Source organism: Magnolia sinica, chromosome 1 (genome assembly GCF_029962835.1).
Source record: "Magnolia sinica isolate HGM2019 chromosome 1, MsV1, whole genome shotgun sequence".
Classification (NCBI taxonomy): domain Eukaryota; kingdom Viridiplantae; phylum Streptophyta; class Magnoliopsida; order Magnoliales; family Magnoliaceae; genus Magnolia; species Magnolia sinica.
In genome coordinates, this window is record NC_080573.1 from 134,423,149 (window position 1) to 134,436,903 (window position 13,755).

A 13,755-nucleotide genomic window follows, 5' to 3' on the forward strand; every position below is an offset into this window, starting at 1 on the left:
CTGTGGGCCCAACTATGAAGTATATGTTTTATCCATGCCGTCCATCCATTTTTACAGATCATTTTAGGTGTCAAATCCAAAAATGAGGGTAATATAAATATCAGGTGGACCACACCACAGGAAAACAGTAGTGATTGAATACATACCATTAAAATCCTCTTGAGGCCCACTGTCCTGTGTATTTGACATCCAATCTGTTTATTAGGTCATGCAGACCTAGATGAAGGGAAAAAACAAAGATCGGCTTGATCCATGACTTTTATAGCCCCCAAGAAGTTTTTAATGGTGGACGTTCAATCAACACTCTTTCCTATGATGTGGTCCACTTGAAATTGGGATATACCTCATTTTTTGGATCATATCATAAAATGATCTAGAAAAATAGATGAACAGCATGGATGAAACAAATACATCATGGTAGGGCCCACAGAGCACCGAACACTAGCAATCCGCTCTCTCAATTGGTCGGAGGAAACAGACGACCAACAAAGAAATTAATGCTGGTACAGGTCATACCCAATCAACGTTAGGATATTCCAATGTCTAGGAGCTTTGATACATGGGCCCCACTTTGCCAAAAAGCTTGATTGGACCGTTGAAACTCTCGCTCTGATTATTTTATATGATATAACATGTCATTACCAAGAATATATTCAAAATTTTAAATCCACCCACCATTTATTTCAGGTTTGAATATTCAGCAATTACCAACCACATGACATCATGACCTTGTGTGTGTGTATATATATATATATTCATCAAGAAGATCTCTCCAAGAAGCGAATTCTATCCAAGGAAAATCTCAATTTCTCTCTCTTTCTTCAGCCATGGACAATGCTCCTCTAGTAAGGTGGCCAGGAGACAGAGAGGAAGAAGAAGATGAGATTCAAACACTTTCTCGATCCAAGGCATTGGTTGCCAAAGTATGTAATGAATCAAAGAAGCTATGGTACCTTGCCGGCCCTTCAATTCTCATTGCTGTCTTTCAGTTCTCTCTCTTCGCCGTTACACAGACATTTTCAGGCCACCTTGGGGCCACCCAACTCGCCGCTGTTGCAATGGGGAACCTGGTCATCTCCGGGATCGGATATGGATTTCTGGTGAGATTGAATCAAGTCCCTCCATTTTTAATTTTATTTTTTCAATTTGAATGATTGGATCAGTTGTGATTAAATACTAGTGCTCCTTGATAAGATGGTGGGCCCCACTAACTGAAAATCAACTATAAATTTATTTTTTTTAATTTCTAGATGGGTATGGGAAGTGCATTGGAAACTCTATGTGGGCAAGCTTTTGGTGCGGGGCAACTTCACATGCTCGGAATCTACATGCAACGATCATGGATCATTCTCACGGTGACTGCTACGCTAATAAGCCCCGTCTTCGTATTTGCGGGCCCGATATTGAAGCTCTTGGGCCAGACCGCCCAGGTCTCGGAAGTTGCAGGGAAGTTCTCTATATGGATAATTCCTCAGCTTTTCGCCTACGGCTTCAATTTCCCCATACAGAAGTTCCTCCAGTCTCAAAGCAAGGTGATAGCCATGGCATGGATGTCAGGCGCTTGCCTGGCGGTCCACATCCTGCTGAGTTGGCTATGCATAATGAAGCTGGGGTGGGGATTGGTGGGAGCAGCGATCACGTTGAATTTCTCTTGGTGGCTTCTGGTGTTTGTGCAGCTTGCATATATCTTGCTTGGGTCATGTCCAGGAGCTTGGACTGGCTTCTCATGTTTGGCTTTTAAGGATTTGGGTGGCTTTATAAAGATCTCCATGGCCTCAGCTATCATGTTATGGTTAGTTTGTTACAGATGCATCCCATTCTCTTCATAAATAGATCTTGGCTGAGTCGACTCAGTCTGGACACATGCCACGTGATATGGTTGGGATGGGGACGTCCATTCTCCGGGTCCACCGTTATGTTCATATGTAATCCAATCCGTTCATAACTTGAGGCCCACCAGGTAAGGGGAAACACATTCGTGGTGTGGTCCACTTGAGTTATCGTTGCTTGATTTTTGGGCGCATGTCCCAATATGAGCGGCTGCTAGTGATGGACAGAGCAGATGTCACACAGACATCATGGTGGATCCGACCTAGCTATCCATTGCAGAAGCGGATTGGCTGGTGTACCACACACCAGTGATATAGCTGGTGTGTGTACGTGTCCTGCGAAGAGGGGACGCAGATTAGCTACATACCTCGACTCAGTCTACCAGTTGAGCTATGGATCTAGGTGTAGCTACTGACAAGTTGAGTAGCGAGACTCGCTACTGAAGTGACGTCACCAAGTTCTGTGGGCCCCACAATGATGTATGTGTCTTATCAACACCGTCCATCCATTTTTAGAGATGATTTTAGTACATGAGCAAAAGAATGAGGAAGATCGAAAGCTGGAGTGGACCCCACCACAGAAAACTTGAAACCTTCCTAAGGTTCACCGTGATGTTTATTTGAGATCCAACCTGTTCATAAGTTTAGACATTAAAGAAGGGAAACCACTAACATCAGCTTGATGGAAAACTTTTGTGGCGCTTAAAAGGTTTTAATGGTGAGCGTCACTCTCTCCACTGTTTTCTGTGGTGGGGTCCCTCAAGCTTTCAATCTGATTCATTCTTTGGCCCACGCCCTAAAATGATCTCTCCAAATGGATGGACAGTGTGGATACAAAATATACGTCATGGTGGGATCCACAAAATTAGGTGACGTCACTTCAGTACGGAGTCTCCCTAGCTTCGAGTTGTACGAACGGTTCAAAGGAGATCAAAGTTACCTGGCCTCAAAATAATGTATTTATTATATCCACACCGTTCATCCATTTTTCAAGATCATTTTAGAGAAAGTTCTAAAAAATAAATTATATCCAAAGCTCAACTGAGCCACACCACGAATAGCGATAATGATTTTCACTGATTAAAACATTCGTACGGCCCACCATAACATTTATCTTCCATCAAATCTGTTCATAAGTTCAAAAATACCTGGATGAAGAGGAAAAACAAATTAAACTTCTATGACCCCAGAACTGTTTCAATGGTAGACGTTCAATCCCCCACTTCCTTTTGCAGTGTGGTACACTTGATCTTTAGATTTGTCTTACTTTTCCGAATAAGCCTTAAGACTAGCTCAAAAAATGGATGGACGGTTTGGATATAACAAATACCTCATTTTGGGATCCACAGAACTTCCTGACGTCAATACACCAGCTAGATATCTGGTGTGTGGTACACCAGCCAATCCGCTTCTATCTATTACACGGTTGAGTAGGTAACTGCAAAAATCGCCTCGTGATCAGTCACGTGCTCAGAAGAGGAGAGAAGGTGAAGCACTCCCAGTTGGGTGGCCCCGTGCTCATCAAGCCCAATCAAGGGGACTATGTGCATGGTGGCCAATCCACCTGCGCTTTGTACACTTCCAGAAGTCCGTACACGAACAACGGTGGAGGTGGGGCAGGGAATGATCCTGGCCTCCCGTTGGCTGTTCCAATTGGGTGGGCCCATTTGAAGGATCCATGCAATCGAGAGTCTCATTTCAGTAAATGCCAGTGCCTGATTTGTTTTTCTATTCGGATTTGCAGCTTGGAGTACTGGTTCGTGATGATATTAATCGTGTTAGTGGGACATCTGAAAACAAATGCAGAAATAGACGTGGACGCCACAGCTATATGGTGAAATTTTTTTTATATTTTTTATTTTTTGCCAGTATCCAAAATTTACGTTGATTTTATTTTCCCAAGTGACATTGTTTTAATGCTCTTAATTATGTGTAATTTACAAATCCAACTTCTATTTTCTTTCTTTTTATGCAGTTTGAATTTGGACGGCTGGATCATCCAAGTCCCAATAGGATTTATGGCTGCCATTAGGTGAGTTGCAGAAATAGTTATATTTTATTCAGCGATTCAACACTGGTAGGGCTGTAACGGACAGGCCTGTGTTTTGCTTCGGCCAAGACTTTCAACTGTTTGGGTTGGGCCTATTCAAAATTTGCATTTTCCTTGTATTGAGGCTTGGCATGTTTTTGACAGTGCCGTTTTTATTTCCTTCCATGGCTGTGGTTGTAGTGTGAGGGTATCAAATGAACTAGGAGCAGGACGCCCAAAAGCTGCTAAATTTTCAGTGGGAGTTGCAGTTGCGACGTCATTGACGGTCGGGATCTTTTTCATGGTTATCATCTTAATAACGAGGACCAGCTTTCCAGCCCTCTTCACCAATGATCCTAAAGTCATGGCCGAAGTTTCTAGGATATCTAGCTTTTTAGCACTCACTATCGTCCTCAACAGCATACAACCAGTGTTATCAGGTTAGTACATGGTCACAATAGTAAGTAATTTCACTATCAATGAAAAAAAAAAAAAAAACATAAAGAGTAATGTAATTGGATGACCTATTCATTTTGGCCCATCCATGGTACACTTCACTTGATGAGCGGTTCTGATCATTTGGAGAGTAAGCCTCATGTATGGTGGGCCATGAAGTGACGCAGGGGAGGATGTGAAGTCGAGCACCGTCTTCCTCAAGAGAATAACTATTTCGAATCCACGGAACTTCTCTGGACTCTTCACAGAGACTTCTCGAATCCACGAGGAAAGAAAGTAAAAAATAGAAATAAATTCTAATAAATTCAAAATTGATTAATTAATTAATAAAAACAAGTTCACAACCCTTTAAATAGGGGTACCAAGCAATGGGAAAGAAATCCGAATCAAACTACAACTAAAACTCATAGAATTCATGACTCACTATAAATAGTAAACTTACTATTTATAGACGGTCGTGATGTCTACTAGTTAAAAATAGTAAGTGTCCTATTTGGCTTCACCAAACCGTTCTCCTAATTATTCTAAGCTCTTTTTCATGTTGGGCGCAACTTCTAAAGCCTGACGGATGAAGAGTTATAATCAAACTAAAACTTACTATTTATAGTAAAAACAAAATTAAAATAGGGAAACGACCATCGATCTAGGAGTTTTTCACAATTCCAGGTTGCGTAACCTGGCATAGCCGGGTTGGTTGGCTAAAGTAGCTCGTTCTACCCCAAAATCATATATTTTACGTCAAATAACTCATTCCGAATTGCGAGATACGCCCGATCTAAGGTCCGACGGTCCGGATCACTTCTGTCTTCGACCGGGCCTTTTCTGATCCATCTTGACCATGAAACTGTCCGCGACCCACTCTAAATCATGGAGTATGCATTTGGATTAAATATCTGGATTTCACAGGTGTGGCAGTTGGAGCTGGTTGGCAAGCAGTTGTGTCTTATGTAAACCTCGGATGCTACTTTCTAGTTGGGCTGAGTGCTGCAGCTTTGTTGGGTTACAAATTCGACCTTGGGGTGAAGGTAAGTTGCAAGTCTTACGTTGGGATTCCTGCTCATCCATAGATGGAGGGATTGGATTTATTAACACACAATCTACAATGTACTAATGGGAAGTTGGGAACACACAATCTTTACTTACATTTCAATTTCTTATAATTATTTGTGAAATTAGGGAATTTGGGGAGGAATGCTACTCGGGTTCGTAGCACAGATGATAATCCTTTCAGTAATCACCTTCCGAACGGACTGGAACAAAGAGGCAAGTTTGGATTCGCTTGGATATCTGTTTTTCTTTCTTCTAGCTAGCAGCATTAGATTTACAAACATCCTTTTGCAGGCATCACTGGCACATGACAGGGTCTCAACTTGGGAAAAATCTGCAAGAGTTACTACTACAAATGATGTTTTTTAAGGAAAGCAACGATCAATGTCCAAGTCGATCGGGCGTTTTCTTGAGATTCTTTTGAAGAAGAGAAACATTGTTTAAGCAAACATAGCTATGCAAGTCGTAATGCATCTTTAGGTTTCTAAGAGTAGATGGAATGGCGCCAAAAAATTTGAAATCTGAAGAAATCTTTTTTTCAAAGAATAAATTAGTAGTGGTTAAGATGTATTTGATTCACATATACAATTACGTAGAAGATAAGATTTTATTATTGAGATCTGATTCAATTGCAATTATAGATCCATTCAAGTCAGATTTCCTTCCTTCACTTTCTTATTGAGCATTCGCCCTCCAAATTGCACTCAAGTTACTTTCGAGTTGTATGAGAAAAGAAATGTGGTTGCAAGGGCTTATTGCCATGAGAGTGTGTTTGAAGTCGGGGGGCGATGGGCTGGATTTGGACCGCCATGGCCCATCCAAGGTCCAAGGCCATCATGAACCTATAACAGCAAGCCCAAGCCCAAGAAAAAAGAAAGAATGAAAAAGTTAGCTGGGGGCTGGCTCGACCGGTCTATGAATTGATAAGACCCCTACATTACTGCTTGAACATTTTTAATCCATGTGTCAGCAAAATGGGCCATGCATGCCTAAAGAAATAGACACTTGGGGCTCTTTTGACTTTTCAATTTCCTATGAAATGTAAAAGTAAGAAATGTAAAGTAAATGAACCATCATTATATTTATAGGGTGTTTGTTTAAATAGGAACTTGGGTTTGTAAATTAAAGGTAAAATACATTTGTCAAGGAAATAACTTAAAGTAGATTGTAATGTCACCAAACAATTACAATAATAAATAAATGTTACTCGTTTATAGCCATTTATCATTGTAATTCGTAAACCGAGTATTCTCTTAATAGAAAATAAATCAATAGCCCACATTCAAGATGCATGGGTTGCATAATCAAGGATTTGAATGGTACATTTGTAGAATATAAGAGAGTACATATGAAGCCAGATTGAGCCAGGTTGGGGGCTAAAATCACACGAGCCTAAGCCTAGTTCACAGGCAAAGCTACATAGGTCCAAGCCCATAACAAAAGATGGGCAGGGCAGGTTCGCTTGCCATTGCCACCCTTAGTTTAAAGTATCATCCCATGATCGATATGGCCATGTCAACCTGAAACAGTCCAACATAGGAGTAATACAGGGCAATACTAGGCTTCTTGGTGCTAAAAAATATGACATGAGATGTGCCGATTTAAAACCTAGATCTATTCTGGCTAAAACGTTGTGGTACCATGAAAATGGGGCACCCCAAAAATGAGACTGATCTAATCAGAAGACATGCCACACTCATGAGCGATATGGCTAACCACTTAATAATCTCCAAATTCATGTGTGATGCAAGGATGAATGTGATGAGGATAACTACTCCGAATCCATGGAGCTTCTTTGAACTCCTCACAGAGACCTCTTGAATCCACAAGGAAAGAAAGCAAAAAATAGAAATAAATTCTAATAAATTCGAAATTGATTAATTGATGAATAAAAACGAGTTCACAACCCTTTAAATAGGGGTACCAAGCAATGGGAAAGAAATCAGAATCAAACTACAACTCAAACTCCTAGAATCCCGACTTACTATTTATAGATGGTCGTGATGTCTACTAGTGTGCAAGGTTTTCAGCCAAAATTAGTAAGTGTCCTATTTGGCTTCACCAAACCGTTCTCCTAATTATTCTAAGCTCTTTTCACGTTGGGCGCAACTCCTAAAGCCCGACGGATGAAGAGTTATAATCAAACTAAAACTTACTACTTATAGTAAAAATGAAATTAAAACAGAGAAACGACTATCGATCAAGGGGTTTTTCGCAATTTTAGACTGCGCAACCCGACATAGCAGGGTTGGTTGTCTAAAGTAGCTCGTTCTACCCCAAAATCATATATTTTACATCAGATAACTCATTCTGAATTGTAAAATACGCCCGATCTAAGGTCCGACGGTCCGGATCACTTCTGTCGTCGACTGGGCCTTTTCTGATCCATCTTGGCCATGAAACTGTCCGCGACCCGCTCTACATCAATGTGGTAGCTCATTTAATTGTTGGATTAGCCTCATTTTTTCTTGTTCCTACCTTTCTTGTATGGTATGGAACCCCGAGTGCTTTGATCGGTCTCACTTTTGTAGCTCACCATTTTCTATAGTGTGGCAGTCTTGAATCAGCTTCATTGTTGGGACATTGCGTTTTTGTGGTGGCACAACCTTGGTGGATGGGTAGGATTGTATGGACCGTAGTTCAGCTTTTTTTTTTTTTTTTTTTAGTTGGGTTAGCTTGTCAGTACACACCCCACTGTTAGTTGCGTTTTTGTGGTGGCACAACATTTTGGATGACATGCATTGATACATACTTGCACATATTATCAATATCTACAGACCATTGTAGTCTGTCTTATCGTGCTATATCATAGCATTAGCATGTATAAAATCATGCAAATATGGTTATTTTATGATGATTACTTCTTCAATGACAATGAATATATGTATATATCATTAACATTAGTAAGGGGTGCTATCTGGTTCTTGAATAACACAGATTAACATGTCATATCTAATTGATAAAACATCTAAAATTTTAATTTATTTTTAATAAATAAATAAGCTATATAAGTTCCTATGTAGGCTTGGATTGCGTAACCATTGATTCCCTTCAGATGTGACCCGTGGTAAAGCATTTGGGAAGATGCTATATTAGACCATGACTCTCTACCTATGCCTTGGATAAGTAGCCACGATCTAGTTAAAATCAGCAACTTATGTAGTGCTATAGCCCAAAGAGGTTGGTTCTCTACAAGTCCCGTTGAAGTGATAAAGTTCCTTGATATACATTGATACACTACATTTTGATAGCTTAAGCTTTTAAAGTAAATGGTTGTTTGACATGGTATCAAAGCGGAAGGTCCTTTGTTCGAAGAGTAGCAAATATGCCTTGGTAATATATTATTCTCCCATGAGGGTTCAGGAAAATTAGATTTAGCTTAGGGACCGGGATATCAAGCCCAACCTATTTATAGTGTGAGTGTCCCTCAACCTTTGTCAGTATATTCTCATGTAGAGTTCCCACGCCACACATAGGCAGGGTGTTGAAGTGATAAAGTCCCTTGATATATATTGATACATCACACTCCAATAGCTTAAGCTGTTAGAGTAAATGGTTGTTTGACAAGTCCTTTGTAGAATAGGCTTGATTTATAGGTTATCATTTGCATGTAACCTCAATTAGACTTTATAAACTAGCTCCAAGTTATAGTTCAAAAATTAGATTGGTTGCTCATTCATAACCTCTGATTTTGTGGAAACTGGATTTGATGTGGGCCTTAAATCAAAGTGGGCCTCAAGGTTGGCTTTGTAGAAGAACCTAAATTTACAAACGCCACAGCCGCACCGACCTTTTCTTTCTCTTAGTCAAAACCATTGTATTCGGAGTTTTTTATGAGAGATTGTTTATGCCAATAACACCTTGTTTTAAAGAATGAAAAAACTGCACGGAAATAGTGTCATATGTATTAATATTGAGCAAGCCCTGACAAATAGTTTCTAATCCAGGAATGCTTTAAGGGGGCATTTGGATCTTAAGTTACTTAAGATAAGCTACTTATGCCTCAAATAGCTTATCTTGATTTATACTTTATTAAGCTATAATAATTAACTTCAAGTAAAAAAGTTACTTACAATTAATCTTAAACCAAACTTACTTATTACAAAAGTTATTTATCCACTGCTGTAAGTAGAAAAAATAACTTATTTAGTGGTACCCGAACATGCATATTTCAAGGGCATGGGAAAACATTTTGAGTGATGCAAGGGGTATTTTAGGTAAAATGTGATTGTTGTCTGTTAGTGAGAAAAGAGCCATTTGTCAAGGATGTTTTTATCCTTTCTCACTTCTTCCCACTGGTAGCCTGTGAGGCGCATGTGGGGTCACCATAATGATTGTATTACATGCTTTGGTCCCAGATGTCTTCATGTGGTCTTTTGGTGTCAGAAGAAGTTGTGTCCATCCTAGACCTCTGCAATGTCCTCCAACGCCTTTGATTTTTTTAATGGAGCAAATTGAAGGAAAAGATTAACCCAATCAGTGACTTTCTTGATCGCCCAACATGAGTGGACAAGTAATCTCATATCTCAATCAAATGCAATTACGCTATCTTATCATTTTAATTTTTTATCACTTTTTAAGAAATTTGAGACTTTGCTCTCCACCTAAATAATTTAATTTTGGTTATTTAAGTAAAGAAATGCTCAAACACAACCTGTTATACATCCAACTAGTTGTTTGAGGCCCACCATGTTGTTTGTATAACATCCAACCCTTGTAGCAAGGAAGTCCCACCATGAAAATGGGATGCCTTGAAAGTCAAATCAATCCAACTATCAGGTAGACTAAATCATCGAAAACAATGAACAACCTCACGAAAACCTTCACATTTATATGGGTCTCATGTAATGATTTGATTCACTCCATTGTTGAGGCACCCCATTTATAGGGGTATTATGGTAGAAGAGTGGGATGGTCCACAAACACCAGTTACACCACAATTGAGTTCCACAGCATGTGAGCATTTCTCATTAAAATTAGTGCCGTCAATGGGTCAGGTTTCAGCCAAGCAAAATCAAAATTTTGAATTGGCTTTACATGAACACTTCAAAAATTGGGCTAAAGCCAACCCAAGGCCTGACCCATTAACAGCCCTAATTAAAATTTTAAGTCAAGTCAAATAAAGATTTGGTCAAGTTTTCGAGTTGATATAACCAGGTCCGCTCAAATTAGCAACATCATCTTACGAAATTAAGGTGGACACTTCTAAAAAAATAAAATTAAAACATACGCACCCGCCACACACCCACGCATGCCGTAGTGGGATTTCACCACCCACGGGTTTCGAACCCAAGACCTCGTGTTGAAACTCCTCAGTCTACCACTTGGGCAAGGACACTTAAATGGTCACAAAGTTAGAAACTCCTCAGTCTACCACTCGGGCAGAATCCCTGTTTAACTCCTTGCAGATTTTGTAGGGCTGTGTAGAATCCCTGTTTAACTCCTTGCAGATTTTGCTGGTCATTTTGAAATTCAAATTCTTTTGATGAGGTGGAATCACGCTGGTTATTACCTTCCCGCACACTTGGTCGGGGGAAGAGGCGAAGTTTGTTTCTGAAATGTTGCAAGAGTGCTTTTGACAGTGACTTGGTGAATATGTCAGCAACTTGATTACAAGCGTAGACATGATGAGTAACAAGAAGACCAAGCGCAACCCGCTCTCGCACAAAATGATAATCCAGTTCGATGTGTTTGCTACGAGCATGAAAGACGGGATTGACAGTCATATGTAAAGAACTCATATTATCACAGAATAGAACCGGTGGACGTGGCATTGGAATTTTTAAGTCACGAAGTAGAAAAGTGAGCCAAATGAGCTCAGCAGTGGCATGGGCCATGGCTCGGTATTCAGCCTCCGTACTAGAGCGAGAGACAGTGTTTTGTTTTTTTGCACACCAAGAAATAATATTACGCCCGAAAAAGGTGCAGTAACCAGAAGTGGACCGTCTCATGGAAGGACATCCTACCCAATCTGCATCAAAGAAAGCACATAGATCAAGTGTAGAGTGTGAAGAAAAATGAAGACCAAAGTTGATAGTACCCTTGATGCAACGAAGTATCCATCATATCATCTTCATATGTGCAAGTGTAGGAGCAGACATAAATTGGGAAGCATAATTAACACAAAATGAAATGTCAGGTTGAGTGAGTGTAAGATACTGAAGTGCTCCGATAATACTTTTGAAGTGTCAAGGATCCTCGAGTGGTTTGGTGTCATCAAGACCTTTGGTTTTGGACTCCATGGGGGTGCTTATGGGTTTACAGTCTACCAATTGTGTTTTTTCAAGGATAGTAAGAGCATAGTGAGACTGTGATAAGTGAAGTCCATCTTGAGTTGGTGTAATCTGAACACCCAAGAAGTAGTGAAGAGAGCCAAGATCCTTCATAGCAAATTCGGAACTCAAAATTTTGATGAAGTTGTCCAATAATGTTTGACTAGATCCTTTTATAAGCATATCATCCACATATAGAAGTAAGATTAAGGTGTCATGTGGAGAGTGTAAAATAAATACTGAAGGATTAGCTAAACTGCAAAAAAAAAAAACCCATGATGGATTAGAAAAACACTAAAGCGATCAAACCAGGCTCATGGAGCTTGTTTTAAACCGTAGAGAGCTCGTTGTAGCTTGCAAACATGATGAGGATGGTTGGGATTGGTCATGCCAGGAGGTTGGTCCATGTAAATGTCTTCTGTGATGTGACCATGGAGAAAAGCATTCTTTACGTCAAGTTGACGTATGTCCCAATGTTGAACCAGGGCGAAACTGATGACCAGTCATATGGTGCCAGGTTTGATGACTGGTGAGAATGTCTCCGTATAATCTATCTCGTCTTGTTGGTGGTAGCCTTAGGCAACAAGTCTGGCTTTCAACCGATCAAGTGAATCATCAGCTTTGAGTTTTGACTTGAATACCCACTTTGATCCAATAACATGCATGTGACGTTGACGAGGAATGAGCGTCCAAGTGTGATTACGGTGTAGAGCCTCAAGCTCTTCAAGCATTGCCGACCTCCAACCTGCATGACTGAGAGCAGACTTCACGTTTCGTGGCTCTCGAGGGACATCTTGTGTATTGACTATCAACGCATATTTTGGATTTGGTTTATGAATTTCGTGTTGTGATCGGGTAACCATTCTGTGGGGGGGTGACGAAATGGGCACTGCTGTTTCCTCGGGTTGTGTACCATGGTCCTGTAAAGGCGCCAAAGAATCAATGTTAGAAAGCATATACTTTTGAGAAGTATCACAAGTATTAAGATGAGCAGTGCTATCATCACGAAGGGAATCTGGTGGAGAGGAGGGATGCTCAGTTGTGATGTGCGTATTGGATGATGAAGCTGGTAGGTCTAGACGAGATATTAGTGAGTCGTGTCTCATAGCTGATAGTGAAGAAGGCGGGTCCAAGTTAGGTGATGGTGCATGTAAATAGCCTTGATATCGAGGTGAACTGTCCAGGTGTTGAACCACCTGCACATTTCGTCCTTTGTCATGAGTAGGGGTCAAATTGCTTAGGACGTGTGAATTTGGTAGAGGAATGTCAAAAATAGTAGATCCTGCACAAGAGATAGAAGAGTTAGATTGATCAATAGGCAACGTAATCCAAGAGTCAAAAATACTAAGCAGCCGATCCAGGGTTGACAACATGGTACGTGTACGATTGTGTTTGAAAGAAAAGCTGGTTTCATCAAAGACTACATGTCATGAGATGAAGACTTTTTTGCTAAAAGGGTGAAAGCATTTGTACCCTTTGTGCCTGTCACTATAGCCAATAAAGACACAAGTGACGGTCTTAGGATCAAATTTGTTTGTCCGTGTATTCCAAGTATAAGGAAAGCATTTAGATCCAAAAACATGTAAGCAGTAATAAATTGGATGAGTGTCATGAAGTTTAAAGAATGGTGTATCATTTTTAAGAGCAGAGGAAGGAAGACGGTTGAAAAGATATATTGCAGTTTGGAAAGCCTCAACCCATTGGTATAGAGGGGCACCAGAGTGAAATAACATAGTCATACCAAATTCTCGAATAATGCGATGTTGTCTTTCAACCCTTCCGGTTTGCTCCGGTGTGTAGGGACAGGAAATATAGTGAACTATACCCTGTGCTTGAAAGTGAGACGTTAGTCTTGTGTTGACAAATTCACCACCACCATCAGAATAAAAGATTTTAATTTTTTTGTCAAATTGGCGTAGGACATATTGCTCAAAAGCTAAAAAAGCATCTACAAAATCAGACTTATTTTTTAGGGGAACAATTCAAGTGTATCATGAATGATCATCAACCAAACAAACATAATAACGAAATTTTCCTAGAGAGGTAACAGGTGCAGGTCCCCATAGATCACAATGAATTTTAATAAAAATGTCTAAACTAGTATTGTCTGAATAATAAAAAG

At 40.1% G+C, this 13,755-nt stretch overlaps 1 protein-coding gene across 1 annotated transcript; it reads left to right on the forward strand.

Moving 5' to 3' along the window:
* The first annotated feature begins 760 nt into the window (after window positions 1-760).
* Window positions 761-6,031, forward strand: LOC131218800 (protein DETOXIFICATION 33-like). Its single transcript, XM_058213617.1, has 8 exons — window positions 761-1,100; window positions 1,251-1,792; window positions 3,574-3,663; window positions 3,805-3,861; window positions 4,060-4,298; window positions 5,221-5,339; window positions 5,491-5,577; window positions 5,656-6,031. The coding sequence occupies exons 1-8, from the start codon at window positions 828-830 to the stop codon at window positions 5,728-5,730; spliced, it is 1,482 nt and encodes a 493-aa protein (XP_058069600.1). The 5' UTR covers window positions 761-827; the 3' UTR covers window positions 5,731-6,031.
* Window positions 6,032-13,755: the final 7,724 nt, after the last annotated feature.

What these genes read in the sequence shown, in the direction of transcription:
- LOC131218800 (XM_058213617.1), top strand. Translation starts at nt 828, where the DNA reads ATGGACAATGCTCCTCTAGTAAGGTGGCCAGGAGACAGAGAGGAAGAA. An exon ending in GGATTTATGGCTGCCATTAG is followed by an intron (nt 3,862 to 4,059) that starts GTGAGTTGCAGA and finishes CTGTGGTTGTAG; the next exon opens with TGTGAGGGTATCAAATGAAC. An exon ending in AATTCGACCTTGGGGTGAAG is followed by an intron (nt 5,340 to 5,490) that starts GTAAGTTGCAAG and finishes TTGTGAAATTAG; the next exon opens with GGAATTTGGGGAGGAATGCT.